Consider the following 24,179-nt stretch of genomic DNA (forward strand, 5'->3'; position numbering starts at 1 on the left):
TCTCACCCTTTCTATCTTCCTGATTCCCCATATCTCACTGAAGATGGCATTGTCCTAGAACAGAAACATCTCCTATCTCACAAAGCATTCCAGGTTAAGGGCAGGATTCTATTCCCCTCCCAAACAGAAAATATGTTCCATAACAGCTGATGTGGGGTGGCCCAGCCCTCTGCTTTAGAGAAATAGCAAAGGGACAGATTGTTCCAAGACAGCTTCCAACATGTCAACAGGAATGGAGAAATAATAGACCAGGGAGAAGAGTTAAAAGCCAACCCCAGGGGCAAAGTTTTTGCAAAAGAGTTTAGGTCCTTAATTGTTAGATATATCCGGGAATCCAGCAAATTCCTTATTTTACAAGCTTCTCTGACCCTTTCATTAGGGTTTGGTCATGGGTGTGGTTAAAATGGAATAACCTCCAGGATAGTGGTTGTAGTGATGGACAGAGGGCTGGAGTCAAAATCATCAGGGGCTTCTCATCTTGAGGGACTGTAGGAATGAGAGGGATATTCCTAAAAGTAGGGGATAGAAAAAGAATTGAAATGAGAAAAATATTAAATGACCAAGGACAAAAGTGTGTGTGTGTGTGTGTGTGTGTGTGTGTGTGTGTGTTGTTGGAAATGAAGTGAAATATAATTCATACACCTCTAAGGAAAATTTTCAAATATTCTTTCAATCCCCATGGGTAACAAATAAAGGAGTAAGAACAAAAAGATAGAACATCAAGAAAACAGTCAAAACTGAATACTATGAAATGGTAATGGCAACCTTGGCTCTAAATAAGGGATGTAAGAATGCACATCCTTCCTTTTTTTGTAGAGGTGGGTAATTATGGATGTAGAACACTGCAAGTGATGTCAGATTTGGTGACTTTGTTGGTCAGTTTTATTGGACTATTTTTCTTTGTTTTGTATTCAATGTAATAAGGGATGGTTCTCTGCCGGGTACAGGGAAGAGATAGTGTGGAAAAACAAATGTTAAAAAAGATAACAATAAATTTTTTTAAAAGAATGAGAGATGTGAGAGATAAACATCCAAAATGGGAAGGATCTGTTTGCATCATGAAGATGAAGAATTACAGTTACAAGAACAAGGAATAGGGAAGAAATTTACTGGATATGGAACAGGATAATGTTGAGTGTCAGAAATCCCCAGGTCTGGTCCTGCCTCTAGTAGGTGTGTGCATGATTTCCTCAGTGATTATTAGTGGGACATGAAAAATGGACTGAAGCCAGAAATGCCAAGGAGATGAATTCAATGCAGTGGTCTGTGATCTTCTCTGGCCAAGCCCAGTTTTCAAAGAGAATATAAACCTAGAATTCTAGAGAGCGAGATTGAGAAGGATCTCTGTTCCTTTCTTTGACAGTCCCAATTCTCTAATCTTTCTGCACCCACTTCCCTGATGGCTCAACGATCGGTCAGCATCAAGTCCTCTGGGGCAGCCGGAGCTTCAGCGCCTCTTCGGCGTCACTGCTCCCGGGCTGCCGGACCAGCTTCAGCTCTGTGTCTGTATCCCAGGGAGGGAAGAGTGGGAGTCGTCTGGGGGGTAGTTTTGGGACCAGGAGCCTCCACAACCTTGTAGGCGGCAAAAGGATCTCTGTCAGTGGGGCATACCGCTCTGGCAGAGCTGGCTATGGGGGTGCCTGTGGTTTGGGATATGGGGGCATAGGATACAGAGCTGGGGGATATGGATTTGGAGGGGGAATGATGGCAGGATCTGGAGGCATCCATGAAGTTACAGTCAATCAGAGCCTACTGGCTCCCCTCAACCTGGAGATTGACCCATCCCTCCAGAAGGTTCGGAAGGAAGAGAAAGAGCAGATCAAGACTCTCAATAACAAATTTGCCTCCTTCATAGACAAGGTAAGAACTCCTACATGGAGTAGGAAACTCCATAATGTTGTATTGGTCAGTCTGTAATTTTTATACTTTTATTGAGGGTAAAAGCTGGGAAGAGAGAGTGAGCTCTACTCCAAGAATATTTTTCTCAGTGTTCTTTGAACTTTCATATTCATGATCAATGCTGTTAGTTTGACAGCATGTTCAGAAGTCCCTAACCCATAATCAGGTCATTTCTTTCTCACGGTATGATGACTGAGAATGAAATGGATTTTTGGCTGACAGAAACCTAGACCAGATAAAGCTAAAAAATAAGATGAAATAATTATAAGCTTGGACTAGGATGAATGTCTGCCTAAGGACAATGGGGCATCTGTCTAGAGGTTCAAGAAGGATGTGGAGAGTAAAGGTTTTAGTCCTTCTTTCATGATGGAATAGCTTTTTGAATCCCTGTACACACTTGTTAGTTCCTTGGATATTTCTTCTAATTTCAATTTTATGATCATCTCATGTTTTTATACCTTCTATCTTCCTCAATCTCCATTTAATATCTGGGTTGCTTATTCAAGAAATGACAGAAAATTATCTGAATAATTAAGTTCTTCTAAACCTGTGATGTGGCAGAAACTAAAATTTAAGAACTCTGATTCTATTCTTCAATCTGCCTCTCTAATTACCCATGTGACACATGATTGCTAAGAATTCTTTCAAGTCTAGAAGTCAGTAATTCTGTAAAATGTTTGTGTCATTTGCCCAGGGCCTTGTCTGGGTAAGCTATATCACTTTTTCATCTTACAACAGAGCATATCCCATCCTGCATTTTTCCTTTTGCTTTTACTTCCAGACTTCCATGGCATTTGAGAAGAGGGTGTTAGAAGTTTAGTTGGTCTGAGGAAAAATCAGGGTGTGGTCATGTGGTTCTATCATTATTTGATAATAAATGGAAAATGGGGCATGTCAGATGTCATGCTATTAATGATTAGCAACAAATTATAATAAAGGAACCCTTGATCAGTAGAACCACATCCTATCTTTTGCTTTTCGTAATGAATTTAAGCATAAGTCACTTGTCCACATTTGTGCCTCAATTCACTCATCTATAAAATGAGTTACTCAGAAGAAATGACTTCTAAGACCTTTTTAATCTTCTAAAATCATGTATGAGTTTAAATGGAGGAATGGAGCCATGGCCATAACTACCAAAAAACTAATAGAGCCTCAGCCAATTTTGTCTTCTGACCCATTCTCACTCCCACCATGCTTGGTTTGAGAAATGTTCTTTAGAGGTAGGAATAATTAAAACCTATCTTCTAAATCTCTCAGGACAAGTCCCCAAAGATTGATTGATATTAGAAGCTACTGATTACATTGGTTCAAGATATTAGTCAAGATCTTGACTAAATCTAGAAAGCTAAAAGAATTCTAGAATGTTAGATCTAGAGTTAGAATGGCCAATCCAGTATATGACAGATATGGAAATCTAGACATAATATGGAGTAATAACTCCATATCCATCTAGTTTAAGAAGGAAAACAGGTACTGAAACTCAGTTCTTCTGGCTCAGAGTTTGGTAGGATTTCCATTTTATTTCACCAACGTTGCAACTAGGAATGTTGATTCCTGGAACAAATTTGAGTTTGGGTGAAAGAGAATCCCAAAGAGTCTAAGACTGTACCCCAAAGGGGGTTGAAATAGAAAGCCAATGGACTTCTGTAAGATAACCTAATTGAAGATGGAATCATGAGAGAAAGGATTATTCATGTCCTTTCCCTCCTCAACCTAAGACTACATTCTTACACTTCCTTAAAGGGACTGCCTTCATTCCATACAACGCCGACGGGGGTCAACTCTCAGAGGAGTATAAGATGTTCCTCCCCCACACACATAGTAGGGAGAAAGCTCACGTCCCAACCTCCAAAATTCTAGCAGTTGGAGCAATGTCTCAGCTGCTCAATCCTAGTTTTAGCTCTGCATTTCACTTTCTCTTTCCAATTTCCTGAATAACAGGGATTCCATATAAATTTGGATATATAACATGAATTAGATAAAATTTTAAGAGTAAACTTGGTATATTCTTCTTTCCTGTCAAGTATTTATTTGGTGAAGAGAGACAAATATTTTGGGGATGAGACAAAAGTTTTTCTTCTCTTGGACATTCAAAATAGCTTTGATTTATTCAGTTTCTGTTTCATTCATTGCTTCATTTAAATAAAAAGTTCTCTTATTTCATCTCCCATGCAGAACCACTACCAAAAAAATGTTTAATACTAACTTCTTTTCAGAAATGGAACAGAGCATGAGATTTGTTTTTTAATCTTTACCATTTCTACTTTGCTGTTAACATTAGACAATTTTTTCATGTGTTCTATCAAAGGGAATTTGTTTTGAATGCTTACAGTTCTCTTCTCTCTGGGGAATATAGGTTCGCTTTCTAGAGCAGCAGAATAAGGTCTTGGAGACCAAATGGAGCATTCTCCAGGACCATAAGACTACCAAAGCCAACATTGATCCCTTGTTTGAAACCTATATCAGCAACCTGAGGAGACAGTTGGAATGCCTAGGTGGGGAAAGAGGGAGATTAGAAACTGAACTAAAGAGCATGCAGGATGTGGTGGAAGACTTCAAGAACAAGTAAGTGTGAAAGGAACACAAGCCACAATCTCATTTATTTTTTTGTCCTGAGCACCTCTCATGCCCAGCATAATTTCAGAGAAGACCCTGAACTAGAAGATATAGCTGTTGAATCTAGGAATTGCCCAAGCAGGTGGAAGAGGCCAGAGACACTCTAGAAAAAGAATAGGACAGATTCAAGAAGCTGGGCAGAGGGCTAGACAGATATCATTAGGGAGAGGAAAGGAATTGAAATTGGTTCAGAAAAATGTGTTTATGCTATTTCCATTTATCTTCCCCAATCTTAAATGTCTTATAAAACTGGCTTTTTTTGCATTGGGTAATATAGCTACTGTTCATAGAATATAGCTTTGGGGAGCATGGAATAAGAGCATGTGAAAATAAATCCAGAAGAAAATATTATCTTGGCCAACTCTCAATATGATGAAGAAAGCAACAAATACCTATAATGTACATATGCACAGCACACACAGAATACAGTACAGGAGATCCCAATATATTTATGACTATAAAGAAAAGGAATTATCTGATTTTGCTTAAATTCTCCTTTTATGGATAGCAATATTTGAAGAAAGGATGTTATGATTTTGGGCTAAAAGACAGAAAAGACTGGGGTTCAACCCACCTTCTGCATTGATTAGTTATATGACCCTGGACAAGTCATTTAGTTTCTATGTATCCGGATTCTTTGAGTGGTGGTATAATAATTTTGGAACTATGAAACACACACACACATAAATATATATAAAATGTGAGTTATTATTAAAAGTTTTTTTTTAATTTATGGCCCATAGCTAATATATAAAATGCATAAAATGATGTTTTTCATTCAACAAATTTATCAAACAAGCATTTATTAATTATTTTGGAATAATATACATCCACATATATATCATCTTATGATTACAAAACTCTTTGAAAATATTACCTCATTTGATAGTTGTTTTCAAGTATTTGAAGGTATGTCATAAAGAGGAAAGATTAGATTTGTTATGTTTAGCCCCAGGGAAAACAATCAAGAGCAATTAATTGGTGTAATAATTTAGGCTTGTTTTTTGGGGGAGGGACCCTCTCAACAATTAAATGTGTTCAAAAGCAGAATGAGCTTCTTTGAGAAGTGATGGATTCCCTCTTTGGGGAGGTCTTCAAGCAGAACCTGCTGTTTAATATTTAAAGTAGGAATTCCTTTTAAACTTTCAACTGGTTTAAATGACTGCTAAGGGCCTTCTAATTCTCAGAAACAGTTATTCTCTGATTTTGACAATAGCCTATGAGGTGGATGGGCAGAGGTTAATATTCCAATTTATAAGTAAGGAATGTGAGGCAAAGAGGGGGAGAAAAAGAGAGAGCAAGATAGAGACAGAGAGAGAGACAGACAGAGACAGAGATTTCTGCTTAGAGGATGCTAAATACTGGGGTGGACAGAGTCATTTTCCTGGATGGGTCCTGCTTATAAATCAAATTAGGGTTAAAGGAAAACACAGGGTTAAATGGGGAAAGGTGAGGAAAGTATTTTGGATCAATGAATTAATACAGGTGCAGCAGACAGAGCTCAATCTAGATAGATTTGTAGAATGTCCTAAAGGGAATAAGAAATTTATGCAGAATTTGGGAGCAGATTATCATAGGGGCAGTGAAGAGGGAAGAATTTAATGTTGTGGAAAGATTACTACATTTAGATTTAAGATCTGGATTTGAATTCCAGTCCTGCCCCTCACTCATTATATGAGTTTTCATCCCTTCAGGACCTTGGTTTCCTTATAGTAAAATGAGGGATGTAGAGTAGGTGATCTTTAAGGGTGCTTCCAAATTTTCATCCTGTGATCCTTGAAAGACCTCTGTGGGAAGTAAGCCATAGATAATCCCCAAAAAGAGGGTTATCCAAAAGTCCTTTCTGTTGACCTTTGGCATAAATTACAGATTTATCTTCCTAATTTTGCTTACTTTAGCCTCATTGATGTTAGATCTAGAAAGCATTTTGGGGAGTTGTCTAGTCCAGGGCTTCTTAAAGTTTTTCTATTTGTGATACCTCAACTGAGAAATTTTTATGTGACCCCAAGTATATAGATATATAAAATAGGTACACATCAAACATTTACTGATAATAAATCATAATTTTGTATCCCCCACATTCAATCATGAGACTCCATATGGAGTTACAACTCAAAATTAAAGAAGTTCAGGATCAGTCCAACCCAACCCACTGATTTTACAGTGGAAGAAACTGAGAAACAGCAAAATGAAATGACTTGACTCAAATTCCACAATTGTCAGAGCCAGAGCTTGAAAGAGACTTTTTCTTTTTCTGCGAGATATATATTAAAAATAACGCATATAGGGGCAGCTAGGTGATACAGTGGATAGAGTACCAGCCCTAGTTTCAGGAGGACCTTAATTCAAATATGACCTCAGATACTTAACACTTCCTAGCTGTGTGACCCTGGGCAAATCACTTAACCCCAAGTGCCTCAGGAAAAAAAATAACATATATTAAAATTCCCTGAGGATATCATGGGATTGGAAGGCAAAGCCTAAAGGCAGAAAGCAGTAGGAAGCTTGTCTGGTATTAAATATTAGCAATGTGATAACCTGCAGAGAAGACCCTCTATTGCCAAAGGATAATCCAGAACTGATATCCTATTTTTTGGCAGGTTTGAGTTAAACAATGTCAATATTTTTTTTTTACTTTCTTCTTTTGGGACTGCTAGGGATCATTGGCTAGAATGGGATTAGAATGGGGTTAGGGTGTGGGGGGCACAGAGCAAACAAGGAAAAAGTAAGTCTGTGGGGACCATCCCAGTTCTAAATTCCAATGATTCTGAGTTTAAACTGAAACATGATGGGAGACAAGAGTCACTGGAAGAAAGGTGTTGGGTAGAGGAACCTTGAAACTTTAATGAGGAATTTGGAATTGATAGAGATTTAATGAGGAAATTAAGAGAAAATGTTAATCAGTGAACCCAGAGAAGAAAGTACCAGGAGGTGCTTTATTAAGACCTTAAGTCTGAGATAGTGTGAACTGTTTGCTGAACATACACTAAGAAAAAATTGGGCTGGAGCGTGTGTGTGTGAGGAGTATCCTAGACAAGGATGTTAGGACACAGTAGAGTAACTGGAAACTTCTTTCCTTAAGATTCAGAATAATTGACAAGCTTTCTATTAATCCCTGAGTTAGGAGACGTGCCTAAAGGCAGAGGAACAGCCCAGATGATTAACCTTTAGGGTTTATTTAATCACCTTAGAGTCAGAGTTAAAGAGACCTTACAGGTAGGTTAACTAGTCATTCTTGTAACATGTGAAGAAATTGAAGTTCAGAGAAGTTAATTGATTTGCCTAAAGTTACACAGGTCATAAGTGGCTGAGATTTGAGCTTGAGGTTTTTTGGTGTGTGTTTTTTTTTCTTCCTATCTCTACATCTACCACTTCTTTTTGGCTGCACAACTTTCCCTTCTTAATTCCACTCTATGATTTGGGGGAAGTGAATGAACTCAAAGGAATCTTCCACCTTGCCTGGAGAAGAGCCAGGAACTCACAAGATCTTTCTGTGGATCTCTGGGAATACCCAAGAAAGGAAGCTTATAATGCTTTTTAGCTCTCTGCTGTTCCCTTTATTGCCTCAGGTGGAGAGGGGGATGGGAAGGCTTGGTCCCTGGACTCATTCCACAAAGATGTGGTAAAGAGACTGGGAGTCAGGGGACAGACTATTCATTCTGTGGGATTCTGGAAGGTTGCCCAGAGAGACATTTCAGTAAGGAAAACAATATAATTAGCCTTTCTGACATCTCCCAGTAAGAGGGAACAGAAAGTGGGGGATCTGCCGACTCCCCTGTCAGAGGTAAGGAAAGTAATCCAGAGACATTACATGCTTTGTCTGATGTCACAGAAAATCAGGGTGGAGTGGGAATTAAAGTCTGGTTTCTCTGGTCCAGAACAATGGAGTTCGTTGGCTGTGGTGTAATCTCCTCCCCACCCCCTCTGCCTTTTAAAAAAAATCTTAACAAGTAGTCTCCCCTGCACAGTGGTTTAATATCATGAAACTTGACCAATTTGTTTTAGAGCAGCCATTTTACCCTGCTCACCTAAAAAGCTTCTTTTTTGGATAGCCAACAATTCTTGTTGCCTCTCCTCAATTTGTCCTTCAGAACTTTGTTTTTCTAAGATGTTTCAGGTTTTCTTCTAGTTTTTTCTATATTTCTTTGTATCTTATAATGTCATTTGATTCCACTTGTCCATGTCTAGAGTTCAAGGAGTTAATTCTTCCTTAAGATTTTGTATCTCTTTTTCTATTTAGTTAATTTTCTTTTTATAGTTTTCTTGGATTGCTTTTATTTTTTTTCCCTAATTTTTCCTTGATCCTTCTTACTTGATTTTTGGATTCCTTTTCAAGTTCTTCGGAAAGTTTTCTGGGGCTTGTGACCATTTGTCATTATTACTCTTTGGGGTAGGAGTAGCTTTTTTTTTTTTTTTTTAGCTTCATTATCTTCTTTTGAATATCAAACCGTATATTCTTTTACATCAAAGTAGCTATCTGTGGTCGGGTTCTTTTTCTTTTGCTTACTCATTTTTATTTTATTTTATTTTAATAGCTTATTATTATAATCAAGTTTTAATCCTGAGTTGTGGATAATGTTGCCTAAGGTCTCAGGTCTTCCTTAATATTACTTTCTATCTAGTGGCTGATAAATTTATTACGTATTTAAAAGGAACAGCAAGTTGTACACAACAGATTTGTAGTTTTATGTACAATCATCTTTTATTATATTACGTTATAGAAATGTTTTAAACAAATAAAAGAAAAGTTTCATTTTTTAATGCTCAGATTCTTTGATCTTAATGCAACTTAACATTTGGTTCATTACAACAGATATGAAGATGAAATCAACAGACGCACAGCAGCAGAGAATGAATTTGTGGTGCTCAAGAAGGTGAAAAGGGGGAAAAAGAGGCTCTAAGACTGACTCTGCTCTGCCCAACATCATTCCCTTAAGGGGAAATGCCCAATTAGCTCAGAGTTTTCTAAGATGGAATAAGGAAGGAAACTCTAGATCTGACTCCCCAGTGCTGGGCTGATGGGTGATGGTAACAAGGGGAGGAGAGAGGCTTCTATTCTGATGGGGGAAAGAGATCACCTGTCCAGGACATAAATAGAGCAATGGAGGAGGAAATCAAAAGCAAAAGCATATGGATATTGGTTTGTACAGCAATGCTGGGAGGACCAAAATGGGTTGTGAAGTAGGCTTAGGAGGTTGTGGCACAGCATTGTGAAAAAGGAAATAGAGGAAGAAGGAAGAGCCTATGGGAAATTTCAGAGGCCAAACAGGGAATGATGTTTGGGAAATGAGGATCTTAGTGCAATCATGAAGAGGACTTGTCTAGAACAGAGAGTTTCTTAATCTTAACTTGTGCCATAGATTCCTTAGATAGTTTTGTGAAGGCTTCATACCCTTCTCTAAATCATGTAGTTAAATAATGGAAGGAAATGCTAAATTTCAATTAGAGGTTAGTGAAAATAAATATTTTTTTTTCTTATCCAAGATCATGGATACCCTGACTCCCAAGTTAAGAACCTCTTAACCTAAAGAGAACAGCACAACCCCAAAATAATATCACCCAAATAATCACCAAGCCTCACCCTCAGAATTCCCACCCCTAAACTATACTCTGTTGCCTGGCATTTGAAAATTTCCTCACCCAGCTGAATATAAGTAGTTCAACCAGACTTGTGGGCCTGAGGGGGGAATTAAATCTGGGAAGGACAAGAATTAGAATAATAGTTTCCGATTTTGCATTTCAGGATGTGGATGCAGCTTACATGAACAAAGTGGAACTGGAGGCTAAAGTTGATGCCCTGACAGATGAAATCAACTTTCTGAGGGCTTTCTATGAGGCGGTAAGGAGGGCTTTAGTCCTTCCTCTCTTTCTCTCTCCCTTTTTATTTCACTCTTGTCTATCTCTTGGAATTCCTTGCTGACTTGATTCCTGGAGTATGGAAGATGCCACCTCCTCTCCTTCGCCTTTGAACTTGGAGATCATGAGAACCTGCATTCACAGACTCATTCTTCTTTTCAGAGAAGGTCTTTTTAAAAAGCAGAGAGGAGAGGAGAGGCTATTTGTCATTCTCTTAAGTTTATAATTCTTCTTTTAACATGGAGGATATTGCAAGGTCTGGGAAAGCCAACCTCTGTCCCCTCATCTGGTGAGTTCATTCTCTCTGCCATCCATGGCTGTGATTCAACAAATTGAGAGTGGGAAGTCACAGATAATCATTGGTATCAATCTACAATGATGAATGAAGGTACCAAGGAAAGAGGGCATGTCAGATTGAGGGTGAGGAATCTGGAAAATTACAGGACTAAGGCTGCCATTTCCTTTTCTCCCATACTATTATAGTTTGTGTATTTCTAGTCTCCTTATAGGCAAAGTGAAATCTGAGGAGATGAGGGGTAGATGTGTATCATTGAGAACAAATTACTTCTTTTTAATTTAAATTTTAACTAATAATTTTTGTTTTATGTAACTTTCATTTTCTAATATCTCCCCTCTTTCCAAGAAAGCCATCCCTTAGAATAAAAATTAAAAACAAGAATAAAAAAAATTAAGCAATCCAAATAAAATTGTGTGTAGTATTTCACACCCATAGTCCTTCTCTTATGTAATAAATAGAGAGAGTACATTCTTACATCTCTTCTTTGGGTCAATTTGATATTATAATTTCACATCATTTAATTTCCAGTTGTTGTTTTTAATTGTTTTTGTGAGAGCAGATAGTTTCATAAATGATGTTATCTAATTCATTTAAACCCAGAAAAGATAGTGTTTCCTGAATCTGCAGGGCAATCCAAGCATATCAACCAGAAAATAATTAATAATTCATTCTACTGGATACAAGCAACACGCTTTTTGTTAGTTCTACCTGTAGAAGATTAGGGCCAGTAATCAATTTAAAAAACCAATTATTCAAAAACATTTAGGTGACATAGTAATAACATCCATTTAATATAGAATTTGGGGTTGCAAAATGCCTTTTTACATTATCTCATTTATCAAAGCTTCATGAGTTGGATAGTGTAAATATTACTGCAGATAAAGAGATAATCTCAGAGTGGCTAAGTGACTTGCTGAAAGAAGTGTATCAAGTAAGTAGTACTTAAATGGAACCCAAATTGAAGTTACTTTTAGTCTAGTATTCTTTCTACTACTTTGTGATATGGCTCAACAAAGCGGGATAAAAATGTGACTCCCAGTAGAAGTTATTTAAGCTGTCTTTTGTTATCTTACTCTACTCAATGGTTTTTCAGCTTTCTGCTGCCACTTATTGTGATTAAAGCCATGGTCTGGCAAGTCAGCTTACATCAGGAAACAGAAAAGATCGAACGAAAATACTTAATTTTAGATGTAGAGGCAATACATAATTTTCAAAAGTGGAGAGGGAAAAAGATGCTTTACTTAGACTGGTATTTTGCATCTGAGTAAGAGATGACTTTTCCTATCTTTGAATCACTCTTGTTTAAGTGTCTTTTAGAGCACTTATCATATTTCCACTTTATGATTGAATTACTTGTGAGCTTTCTCTCTCTTGCTAAATGATATAATCCTTGTCCTATTCATCTTATACAAACTAGGGCTTTGGGCATTTACCCAGTAAATGTTATTTAAACCAATGACTAGCAAGAATATACCTTCCGTGTAAGTACATTTCAAAAACATAGTAATTTCTTTTAGAAAATTCATTTAAGATTATGCATACTATTGCCCCTTCTCATTAGCACAGATAAAAGAATCAGTTATAATTCTATTCATGTAGAATATGGATTTAAGTTGAAAAGGATAAATATAGATTTTCTAATCTAATCCTTTCATTTTATAGAAGAAGTAAATTTATTGCAAGATGACTTCTCCAAGGTCATACTGTAAAGTGGCAGTCAGGAGTTAAAACCTAGCCCCTCTCATTCCTTTCAACTAAAAAGGCATCCCTCAGATACAGAACATTGATGGCACTCATTCAGTGATAAATGCTATTTTAGATGCTAAAACATAGTCCTGTGGTCTTTCAATTCCTAAAGGAATTTGAAAAATTTCCATCTCTGTCTTTCTCTCTTTTCTTTCCCTCCCCCTTCCATTTCTTTCCTTTCTTTTTCTTTTTTTTCCTTGTTTCTATCTTTTTCTGACTCTCTTTTACACACATACTCACACACATTTCTGAATTCCCATATTTCTATACTTGTGTCTAATTGCAGGAGCTGGCTCAGCTTCAAGCTCAGATCTCAGAAACCTCAGTGGTTCTGTCCATGGATAACAATCGTAAGCTAGACCTGGATAGCATCATTGCTGAGGTCAAAGCTCAATATGAGGACATCGCCAACCGAAGTCGGGCTGAAGCAGAGTCCTGGTACCAGTCAAAGGTGAGGAGTTAAGAAGAAATAGGTTGGAGCCAGAAAATAGTCACTGTCTAATTCATTCCTTGGTTTTAAATTAGCCTTGTATGTGGTAGAATCTAGTTCTGGGAACTTGGGGAAGAAATAGAAGGAATGTAAAAAGTAGTCAGTCAATCCCTAAGGGATCTTTTAGTCTGTAAAAAGAAATGGGTTATACACTGATAACAAAGAGATAGAGCCAAGAGGTCAAGGAGATGAGAAGTGACTGAACTAAGATGTCAGTATTGGGGGAGAAACAAGTGAAAGTTAGGTTTTCCAAAGATAAAAATAATGTGGAACAAGATCTTAACATAAGAGGGGGACAAGGCTAAATGGAAAAAGCAAATGTGCATTCAATAAGGAAAAGAGAATAGCATAACTGTATTTTTGATGTGATAGAACAAGGATCAATTGATCAATTGGAGCAGAAATTCTAAACCAGGGAGTCTTAGGAGACAATAAGGGCAGATATGAGATGATTCAGTAAAAATGAGGGACATGATTTTGAATCTACTGTCATAGACAATAGGAAGCAGACTGTGAACTTGGAAGGAATGGGATTAAGATAGTGCTTGCAGAAGATGGTAGAAGGTATAATTCTGAGCTATAAAAAAAAAAAAGATAATCTTGAAAAATAAATAAATAAATGATTACATGTCAAAAAAAGAAATGAAGAAAACGTGTTCAGACAAAGAAAAGGCAAATTTTGTTTTTTTCAATAAAATTTGATAAAACTACAAAAAAAGAAGATATAATTCTGGAATGAAAGGTTGGTCATCAGGAAATAAGTGAGAATGTCACCATGGCCATGTAGAATGTGGTGAGGATGACAAGATTAGAGTGATGGTGTAGAAAGAGACAGAATGGGAAAGGGCTAAGAAATAGTGTAGCAACCGGGTTTGATAATTTTTGGGTGAGGGAAATATAAATGAACTAGTTATCAATATGACAATTCACAAACTTTTAGGGTATCACAAAATTTCAGGCTTTTTATTTCTAGTCTCCGTTGTCCCTGTTCCTTTAATGCTACCAATATTTGGTGCTTTTTTTTTCTTCACAGTATGAGGAACTGCAGCTTTCTGCTGGTAGACATGGAGATGACCTCCGTACCACCAGAATGGAGATCTCAGAATTGAATCGGATGATCCAGAGGCTGCGTTCTGAGATTGACAATTTAAAGAAGCAGGTATAGTAAGGCTCACAGGAGTCACCTTAGCCATTATCTTGACTTCTAAACCACCCATACCTAACCAAAAATAGAACTTAAAAGCCTCCCAGAAATAAGATGCCATAATTTCAATTCAATAATTTTCCTCCCAAACCTAGGATATCAAAATCATCTTCTGGAAATTAAATAAGTAAGTGGGCCAGTGTTTGGAATGCTGGACGTTTAATCAAGAAGAACTGAATTCAAATGTGCTTTAGACACTAACATGCTTTGTGACCTTGAGCAAGGCTCAGTGCCTTTATTTCTCCATCTGAAATGAGAATAATAAATTCCAGGGTTGTTGTGAGTAAATAAAATATCATGTAAAACACTGCAACTCTTAAAGGACTCTATAAATGCTACCTAATTTTTATTGTTATTAACCTCAATTCCTGCTGCTATACAGAGAAAACTGACCACTATTTCAAGTTAAATAAGTTACATTCTATGTCACAGATCAGTTGCTTTCTTATTTATTATCCAGAGAATTCCAGAGGAGAAAAGGATGTTCAAAAACAGGTCAATACTTAAACATTCAGGTTGATATTGTCATTCTGATTCTCAGGATTGGAGAAGCCCAATTCCCTTGGATTGATGCCCATTGTTAGGACTTGCTTCCTGAAGTCTAACTTAAATGTCTCATTATAATTTTATTTTATATTATAACATCATATAATTTTAAAATTAAATTTTAAAAGATTATTTAATCTATACTACTCATTTTATAAGTCCAGGAAATAAAATCTGGAAAATAAAAACATTTGTAAGACTATATGACTAATTAGAGGCAGAATTAATTCTTGATAATCTTCTGTGAGGTTAGGCACTTTTTAAAAAAATCACATCACCTTCTCCCACAGTGCGCCACTCTTCAGGCTGCCATAGCTGATGCTGAGCAGCGTGGGGAACTGGCTCTCAAGGATGCTCGAGCCAAACTGGCTGAGCTGGAAGATGCCCTGCAGAAGGCCAAACAGGACATGGCTCGGCAGCTGCGTGAGTACCAGGAACTGATGAATGTCAAGCTGGCCCTGGACATTGAGATTGCCACCTACAGGAAGCTGCTGGAGGGAGAGGAGTGCAGGTGGGTAATCAGCTCCTCCTTATCCCATAACCTAAACAGCACCATCATAGTAGTATGATCATTTCACAATAAGGCTAGATATCACCCTAACAGCATTAAGCGAGTTATTTGAATTTCCAGAAACTAAATCAATCAATTAATCAACAAATATTTATTAGGTACCTTTAATGTGCCAGGCACTGGGCTAAGAACTGGGGATACAAAAAGAGGCAAAAGATAGTCCTGCCCTCAGAGTACTTACAATCTATTAGGGGAGAGAACATGCAAATAAATATATACAAAATAAACTCTATACAGGATAAATAGGAAATATTTAGCAGAAGGAAGACATTAGAATTAAGGGGTATTGGGGAAGGCTTCCTGTAGAAAGTGAGATTTTACTTAGGAAGCTCAGGAAGTCTATAGTTAGACAAGAAGGGAGAGAGTGTTTCAGGCATGCAGGATAGCTCGGAAATATCCACCATTCCTGAGGAAGTGAAAAGTCCTGGCTTGGCTGACAAACCATTGGTTTCTTTTGATAAAAGGGCTCTAAAATCATTGTCAAAAGAATTGCTTGCTCTTGATCATTCATGATATCTCAGACATAATTGCTTGCCTTGGACATTTTTACATTGGCCCTTAAGATAAAGACATGTTCTGTATTGGTCAACTTGCCATCTGGGGGAAGGGATGGGGGGAAGTAGCAAAAAGTTGGAACAAAAGGATTTGTAACTGTCAATGTTGAAAAATTACCTATGCATATATCTTGTAAATAAAAAGCTATAATAAAAATGTAAAAAAAGAAAAGAAAAAGAAAAAGACATGTTCAAGGGAATTCACATTGTGCCTCAAGCTTCTTCTTTAAAATAGTGCCTAATTTTGGAGGCTCATTATTCTAACTATCCCTTCAGGGAAAGGAGCTATAATACCTGGAGCTACCTCACTATTTATAACTCTCAATGACTACATGTATCATTAAGGGCTATTTCCTTTCTCAGTCTGTCTCTATTTTGGTCTTTGTTTCTGTCATTTTTCTCTAGCTTTTGCTTTCATTCCCTCTTATTTTTTTATTCTCTTATTTCTATCTGTCCCTTTCTCAATATTTTTTCCTTCCTTCTCTCTCTTTACTTCTTCAGTTTCTCTATTTTTCCCTCTTTACCATCTGTTTCTTTTTATGTAGAAAAATCTATGTGCTTCAACCTCCCTCCTTCTTTCCCATCCTCCCTTCCTCTGTCTCTCTGCCTCTATCTCTGTCTCTGTCTCTGTGTCTCTATGCCTCTGTCTCTGTATCTCTCTCTCTCTCTCTCTCTCTCTCTCTCCTCTTTCTGTCTGTTTTTGTCTATGTCTCTCTATAAATATACATATACACACATATATACATATACATACATATGTATGCATAATATGAAAGAAAAAGGGAGCCAAGAAAATTATTCAGTTTCTCAATCAGAATGTCTTTCTTTTTTCCCTATAGACTCACTGGAGAGGGTGTTGGACCTGTGAATATATGTGAGTAATATCTCTAAGATACTATTCAACAGTGGGTGAATATGGGAAGAAGAATGTAGTTTATGTAGTACCTGATGGTTTGGAGAAGGATCTTTGTCAATAGTTATCAGCACGGTGTGATGGATATTCCTCTAAAAATAATTTCCTGCAAAGTCCCCATTTCTTTGGACACTTCTTCCTAATCAGACAAAGAAATGTTAAGGATTCTAGGCCCAGTAACGAAATGAATTTTGGGGAGATGATGAGGAAAATCAAATCCCTGAAGAGTGACATCCCACACTAGTAATGAGGTCATCAAGAGTAAAATATGACTGAATAACAACAAGGGATGGATTGGAAATGGATTTTTCCACAGGTGGAAAAATATCCTCAAAGGCTCAGGTTATTTTCAATCTTCTAAGAATAAATCCTACCACCTAATGAAGAAGTCCTTACAATCATGAATTCACCCTCAAATTGTGAATTTTGGCAAGTCAAATAGGTAAGAGAATAAGCTGAAAGCACATGCTTATAATAATAATAACTATATATATATGTGTGTGTGACTACAGCCTGCATGATCAATCCTTCATCCCAACTCTGTCTGAAACCCTGAGTCCAAATCAGTCAGAATGTATGTCCTGTATTAAGAAATTTGCACCAGTATTGGATGAGAAACAGATACTTGACTTGGTAACCTAACATGTGAAAAAGATGGCAGCTTAGAATGATCAGCTATGACCAAATAGGAACCAAAAGTGTAACTTCTTGTTGTTGTTCAGTCATTTATTTCAATTGTGACCGACTCTTCATGAACCCATTTGGTGTTTTCTTTGCAAAAATATTAGAGTAGTTTGCCATTTCCTTCTGGAGCTTATTTTACAGATGAGAAAACTGAGATCAGATTTAAACTAAGAAGATGAGTCTTCCCAACTCCATTGCCAGTACTCTATCTACTGTACCACCTAGCTGCCCAATAGTATAATACAACTGCTAAGAATAAAACAAAACAAAAAAGAAACAGAAAAAAAAATCCAGAAGTCAACATAATTTTAGGTTGTATTATAATCATGCTGATAGATGATAGCATAACACTTTAAAGTCCATCAATTATTTTACTCTATTTATCCAATGTGATCATCACATTAAGCCTGTGACATGAGAACTATGTAATATTTTTATAGATTATTTTAACACTCTAAATCCCAGAGAGATTCAATGACTTGTCATTGTCACATTGCTAGTGAAGGTCAGTATTGGAATTCTAGTGTGCCATCTGTTGTGATTCATGTTTTTCCTAGATCAGATCATCTCTACAGTATTCTGTAAATAGATTGTATTCACTTCTGGCTGTCATGCTTTAAGAGGGACAGTGGCAAAGTAAGTTAGTGAGGAATATGTTCATCTTGTTTCTATGAGGAATAGTTGAAAGAACATTGGGCATTTAATCTCAAGAAGACAAGCCTTCAAGAAAGACCCAATCTCTTTTTTAAAGAATTTTTCATGTTGAAGAAGGAGAAGATGTATTCTAGTTTGTTCTAGAAAGGAGAACTGTGACCTCAAAAGGGAAGTTGGGAGACTGATTTCAGCTCAATTAAATTAACATCTAGCATGCTATAGTGTATTAAAATCCAGCTTTGGAGTCAGAAAGATATCTAATTTCAGATACTTACTAGCTGTGTGGGCAAGTCATTTAACCTTTGTCTGCCTGTTTCCTCATCTGTAAAATAGAGGTAATGATAATACCTACTTCCCAAGCTTTTTGTGAGCATTAAATATGGTAATATATATAAAACACTTTGTAAAGCTCAAATATATAAACACATATGATATTTATAAATATAATATTAATAAAAAATAAAATTAATATTAATAAATATAATAATATTAATAAATATAATAATATATTATACAATAACATATTGATATAATATAGTGGATAAAATATAATCACATCATATATTATATAATTAACATGTGATAAACATAAAATGTATATAAAAGCTTAAATATATAAATTCTATTATTGTTGTTGTTCTTGTTAGCATTGTTAATCCCTCTCAATCTTTAAAATGGGAATATAATATTGCTCTGTCTACCTAATGAAGTTATTGTATAAAATGAGATGCATGCCCAACATGAAAGCAAGTTGATAATCGTAAATCACCATATGGAGATCAGGTATTAGCATCAGCTGGCCATATCCACTTTCTTTCAATGTGTTTTCTTCTGTCTTTCCCAGTGAAATAGGGAAAACTTGAATGGTCTATTGAGATACTTGAGAGAGAAGCACCAGGGGAAAGGATTTGGAATGGGGAGGAAAAAAATTAATGACTAGGAGACACTTAAAGGCATGAGACAAAAGCTGAGATGCTGTTGTATTTATTCTGAAAAAGAGCTGTAAATCCATATTATCCATCATAATTCCTTTTTCTCCCCACAGCTGTGGTTACTTCTGCAGGGAGCACTGGCTATGGAGGCAGTGGTGGCGTCTGTATGGGTGGAGGTGGTCTCAGCAGCAGTCTCTGCTATGGAAGTGGGGTTGGAGGCTTCAGCTCCACCAGCGGGCGCAGCATGGGGGGCAGCAGCTCCAGCATGCGCATCATCTCCAAGACATCATCTACTAAGAAAAGCTATCGGAGCTAAAACTTCTCTCCTTGACTGCCCACCCTTCCCCAACCCAGCTTCCCTAAGGCCTGATACTCTGATAAAAACCCAGAAAGCAATTTCATTTGTATAGTCAGACATAGTAACAAAGGGTACATAAGTCTCCCAGGGCCATCTTGTCCATCCTTCAGCTTCCAAGCAGGTCCCCACTAAGACCATTCCTTAGGTGAAGAGTGGTGCTTGTTCACAAAGTCCTCCAGGGTATGTAAGTGCCTCTCCTAGGGCTTACTACTCATAATGGCTAAAAAATTCTATCTACACCCAAGTTGTCATGTTGCATTTACTTAAATCATTTTTCTTTCTTTCCTGGTTTCTCCATTTCTGGGTCTCAGCAAAAAAATTGATATCTCTGGAGTTGGGCTTTTAATCTATTTGATTATTACTATAAAATAAACAAAATTCCAGCAGATTCTCTCAGAGCAGGGAAAAACAGAAGGAAAAAATAGATGGCAAGATGCCTTAGCAACAAATTCATCACTAAACATTGCCTCCTTTGCCCCAAGTCCATCACCATGAGCCAATGGACATTTGGCCCAACACAATCTCCATAATAAACTTCAGCTTCTTAGGTTCCCCTGTTTCACCAGTTTTTTTCATCTAAAAAAATCAGGATTTTAGAATATATCAATTATCCACATTAATAAGCAGATAATTGGACAATTCTGCCTGAATGTTTGGAAGGCAGTAAATAATATTTCAAAGCAGATTCCATATTCTATTTTTGTTTATCCTTAAAAAAATATTGGTATTATAAATGATTTGCCTTATGAAATATTAATTGATGGGAGTCAGCCTGGTATGAAACATTTGATAATACATAAATAGAGAATCAAATGTGTTATGTGTTAGATGTCTTTTTGTTCAACATCATTATCTCCCCTCACCTTACCATCCTATCCTACAGAAATAAGGTCTGGGACTAGTGATTTCTATTGCTGCTTGTACAGTTTTATTTTCTTTTCTCTATTTCTCTATTTCTCTGTTTCTGTCTCTGTCTCCTTTTATTTCTCTCTTTCATCTTTTCTTCCCATTCTTTATCTAACTCAACCTTTATCTGGATCTTTGCTTTCCTTTCTCTTCTTCTCTACTTGTGTATATCCCTTCCACCTTCTTTCTCAATCTGTTTGAAAGTTCAAATCCTATCTCCTTCTGTGCCCTATTTGTCTCTTCCTCTCTAGTTTGTTCCTGAGCTTAACTCTTTTGTTGGTATCACCACTGTTGTCATTGACTTGGACTTTGAGATGCAACCTGCAACCCAACACTGGCCAGTCTAGGAGGACTTTGAAACAAATTCATCAACTCACTCACCCCACAAGGAAGGTGTGGTCCAACAAGGACAACAAACAGGATGCAGCATAGGCTGGTGCTAGGAATCACTGAAAGATGATGCTGTTTATTTCTCATTCTTCATAAGAAATTGGAATCTAGGAAGAATAGAAAAGAAAAGATTGGGAAAATGGGGCCTTTCTGTGATTGGTGCTCATGATGAAATTGTGTTGGTTTGCATTGTGAATTCCCATAATGTCTATGTTTAAGACCAAAACAAGATGGATGTAATTCTCAAAACTAGCAGAAAGAATGAATATTTTTGCATATTTACTGTTCTTCCACTAGTATAGATTCCAGAGGTAACTGTTAACCTACCTTGTTTCAGGTCCTTCTCCTGTACTCCCCCATCCAGATCCATTTGCTCAAAGAGCTTGAATAAAAGGCAGTCAAACTGTCTGGTCAAGACTGATTTTTGTTTCATGTGCTCTAATGAAAAACACACAATCTGTAGTCCATCTCCTAAGTCAGTCTCCAGATTATACCTTCTACCATTTCTGCTATTTCATCTCCATATATTTGCCAATTTGGGACTGGGTTTCCCTGTTTTGGAGGACACTTTCCTTTGTTAGTTAATATAGGCTTTTTTCTATTACTCAAGATTTCTGGTAATTCTCATCTTTGCATTTTCTTCCAGTACCTAACTTCTTCCAGTCTATTTCTACCTGTTGTAAAGGGACCTTATCTATGCTTCATTAATTACCTTTGAAGTATCTCAGAACTCACCAGAACACTAAGATCCTCTGAGTGGGCTTATCACACTATTCCTGACACCCACTAGGCCCCTTTTTGTAACATTTATTTAGATAGAGGCAAGTTCCTTCCTAGACTATAGAAGAATTATCCCTCATCTTGTATGTCTCCTGATCACTATCACAATTCCGCTAATACCTCTAAGGCTGACTGACACATCTCTCTCCACCAACAATGTTTTAAACAACAATGTTAAATAACAACGTATTCAAAGTTTTAAGAAATATGTGACCTGTTTTAGCTATTAAGAAATATGGAATAGACGAATGCTATGTGCAAACTGAGGCCCAGAGATATATAGATAGTTGTCCAAAAGTCACATAGATTACTCCAACAAATGAGGTTTCCTCTATACAACTGTTAAATTTCCAGGGCTTTTTCTCAGAAAGAATCCCAGGAGTCTTGATCTGAAGGAATAGAAGATAATTCTCCTCATTTAATATATAAGAAAACTGAAGCTTAAGCCAAAAATTTTAAGAACCTGATCCAAGCCACAAATTTAGTTATTAGCAAATCCAGGACTAGTAGTTGCGTATCCTGACTTCAAACCCAGGAGTCCTTCCACGGGACTACCTTGGGAGAGCATGCTATTATTGTTTTGTTATTGTTTGCACCATCCTCCTCAGTCAACTCAAAACTCAAAATTAGTGTGTGGGACCACAAAAGGTCGATTTCCTCTTCCCTATTAGAGTGGAAGCTCATGAGGACAGGCATCACTTCCATTTCTTTTCTTTTTAGTTTTTTCCCCAGGGTTCAGGGAAGGCTTTTTTTTTTCTTTTTAAAGGGAAAAAAACCTAAGAATATGGGGAAGAAACTTAGAAAATGGCTTAATTTCTTCCTCATAAAGCAAGAAAGTTGAATCCACTGACTCAATCTTTTCACTAACAGCTTAGTGAACAAAGTTCTGTATGGAAGGATTGACTTTCCCAAGATCACAGAACAATTAACAATGCCAGGAGAAATTCAAACCTGGAGTTTATGGCTCCCAGTTCCAATAATTATAAGGTTCAGGGCTCGTTTTTATAAATAAAGATATAGCAAAATCTCTCAATTTGCTTTCCTGGTCTCTAGGTGAAACCAGGAGCTTCCATGGCCCCGAGGCAGTTTTAGGAGAGATAGACTTGGCCCAGGACACTCCTTAGATGCTTAAGCAAAATGGCCAGGCCTAGTTAGAATAAATTTGAAGGAAGTTCCAGGGTCTCCCCAAATTTCTGAGCTGCACGAATAGAGTGAGGTTTCCCTAGAAATCCTTAGGACCAGGGCTTACAGAGAGAGCTATACTTTTCAAGGGAAGGAGCAACTATGGCCTAAACTCTCAGATTCTCTGACTCATATTGTCACTATGTGGAGAAAAATAACAATTCAAATTTATCCTCAAGCACTGATTAACTGTGTGATCCTCAGAAAGTCAATCTTCTTTGTTTTGGTTTCTTATCTATAAAATAAACTGGAAAAGGAAATGATAGACCACTCCTGTATTTTTGCCAAGAAAACCCCAAATGGGGTCATAGTCAGAAAAGATTGAAATAATTCAACAATAGAAGTAGCATCCCCAGTTGCTTTGAAGAAACAAATCTCTTTCCTCTTTGAAACAGTTTTCTTATCTATAAACTGGAGAACTGGATACTCTATTTTCAGCTGAAACTCTTATGAAGTACATGGCAGTTACAAAGTAAAGGCAGCTGCGGGCATGGTAGATAGAACTCTGGACCTAGAATTAGGAAGGTCTGAGTTCAAATATAGCCTCACATACTTTCTAGCTGTGTGATGCTAGACAAAATTTTAAATCTCTGTCACAGTTTCCTCATCTGTAAAATGGGGATAATAATAGCACCCACTTCGCAGAGTTGATGTGAGGGTCGAGATAATAATTGTAAGGTGCTCAGCTTAGTCTTTGTCACTTAATAAGAAAATATTAGCTATTATTATCATTAAGCATAGGCAAATGTTGATCCTAATTTGGGGAATCCTGAGAAGAGAAACTGTGTGACATACATACACACACACACACACACACACAAATGTATTTACATACATATCTGTGTATTTGTATGTATGTATGTGTTTGCATATGTATATGTTTTCCATTTAGCTCATGGTCCAAAATTATTTTTATTTTCTTTAGACATATAGGCCAAAGGTCTGTCCACATCCCTGAATGTTCTTTCTATACTCCTCATTCTAAGACCATTCCTAGCCAGCCTACCTTCAGATAAGTTGGGTAGATATCCCTCATCTGTATCTGGGACCTCTTAGGTAACCTGTTCCCTTTGTAATATTAGCAGGGATATTTTGGGTCTCAACTGTTTGGTGACAACTGGTTTCCTGGGGATATACCTGAATGTTTTGGGAAAGTTATCCTACTCAGGTAAAAGTCACTTTCTTTGGGACCACTTGGATCTGGGAAAACACAGAGAAGACCTCAGCAATTTCATTAGGGAAATGGACAGGGCACTTTGGGATATATTTAATTTCCCTGAGGTCTCAGAAAGCTGAGGCATATAATCATCCAAGTAAAGAGCTAGTCTCCTACTTCTTCACCTCCTATAAATTGGGGGTAAACCTGCAACTCTCACTTTCCTTGGGGCTTTGCATCCACACATCAAACGCACCTGTCTAGTCAGCTCCCTTCATCACTCTCATAAATAGGGAAGAGGTTCATCCACCCTGGCCATTGGCTTCTTCTCTCCATTCTTAATTATCTAGCTTGGGATTTAGCAGTTACCAATGTCCCAAGCTCATAAAAGTCATTTAATAGCTATTTAGGATTTAATCTAGTCCAACGATCCAACCCACA

The 24,179-nt window shown here is 37.1% G+C and overlaps 1 protein-coding gene across 1 annotated transcript; it reads left to right on the top strand.

Moving 5' to 3' along the window:
* Nucleotides 1–926: 926 nt before the first annotated feature.
* On the top strand, nucleotides 927–21,012 carry LOC127538711 (keratin, type II cytoskeletal cochleal-like). The gene is made up of 10 exons (XM_051962463.1): nucleotides 927–941; nucleotides 1,420–1,860; nucleotides 4,259–4,467; nucleotides 9,332–9,392; nucleotides 10,262–10,357; nucleotides 12,705–12,869; nucleotides 13,942–14,067; nucleotides 14,949–15,169; nucleotides 16,623–16,657; nucleotides 19,080–21,012. Exons 1-10 carry the CDS (start codon nucleotides 927–929, stop codon nucleotides 19,280–19,282), a joined length of 1,572 nt encoding a protein of 523 aa, XP_051818423.1. The 3' UTR covers nucleotides 19,283–21,012.
* The last annotated feature ends 3,167 nt before the right edge of the window (nucleotides 21,013–24,179 follow it).

The sequence above is a fragment of the Antechinus flavipes genome, chromosome 5, assembly GCF_016432865.1.
Source record: "Antechinus flavipes isolate AdamAnt ecotype Samford, QLD, Australia chromosome 5, AdamAnt_v2, whole genome shotgun sequence".
NCBI classification, from domain to species: Eukaryota; Metazoa; Chordata; class Mammalia; order Dasyuromorphia; family Dasyuridae; genus Antechinus; species Antechinus flavipes.

Bases quoted from the DNA above. Each gene is read 5' to 3' on its own strand.
- LOC127538711 (XM_051962463.1), top strand. The intron at 4,468-9,331 runs GTAAGTGTGAAA...TCATTACAACAG, and splicing joins GTGGAAGACTTCAAGAACAA to ATATGAAGATGAAATCAACA. The intron at 14,068-14,948 runs GTATAGTAAGGC...CTTCTCCCACAG, and splicing joins TTGACAATTTAAAGAAGCAG to TGCGCCACTCTTCAGGCTGC.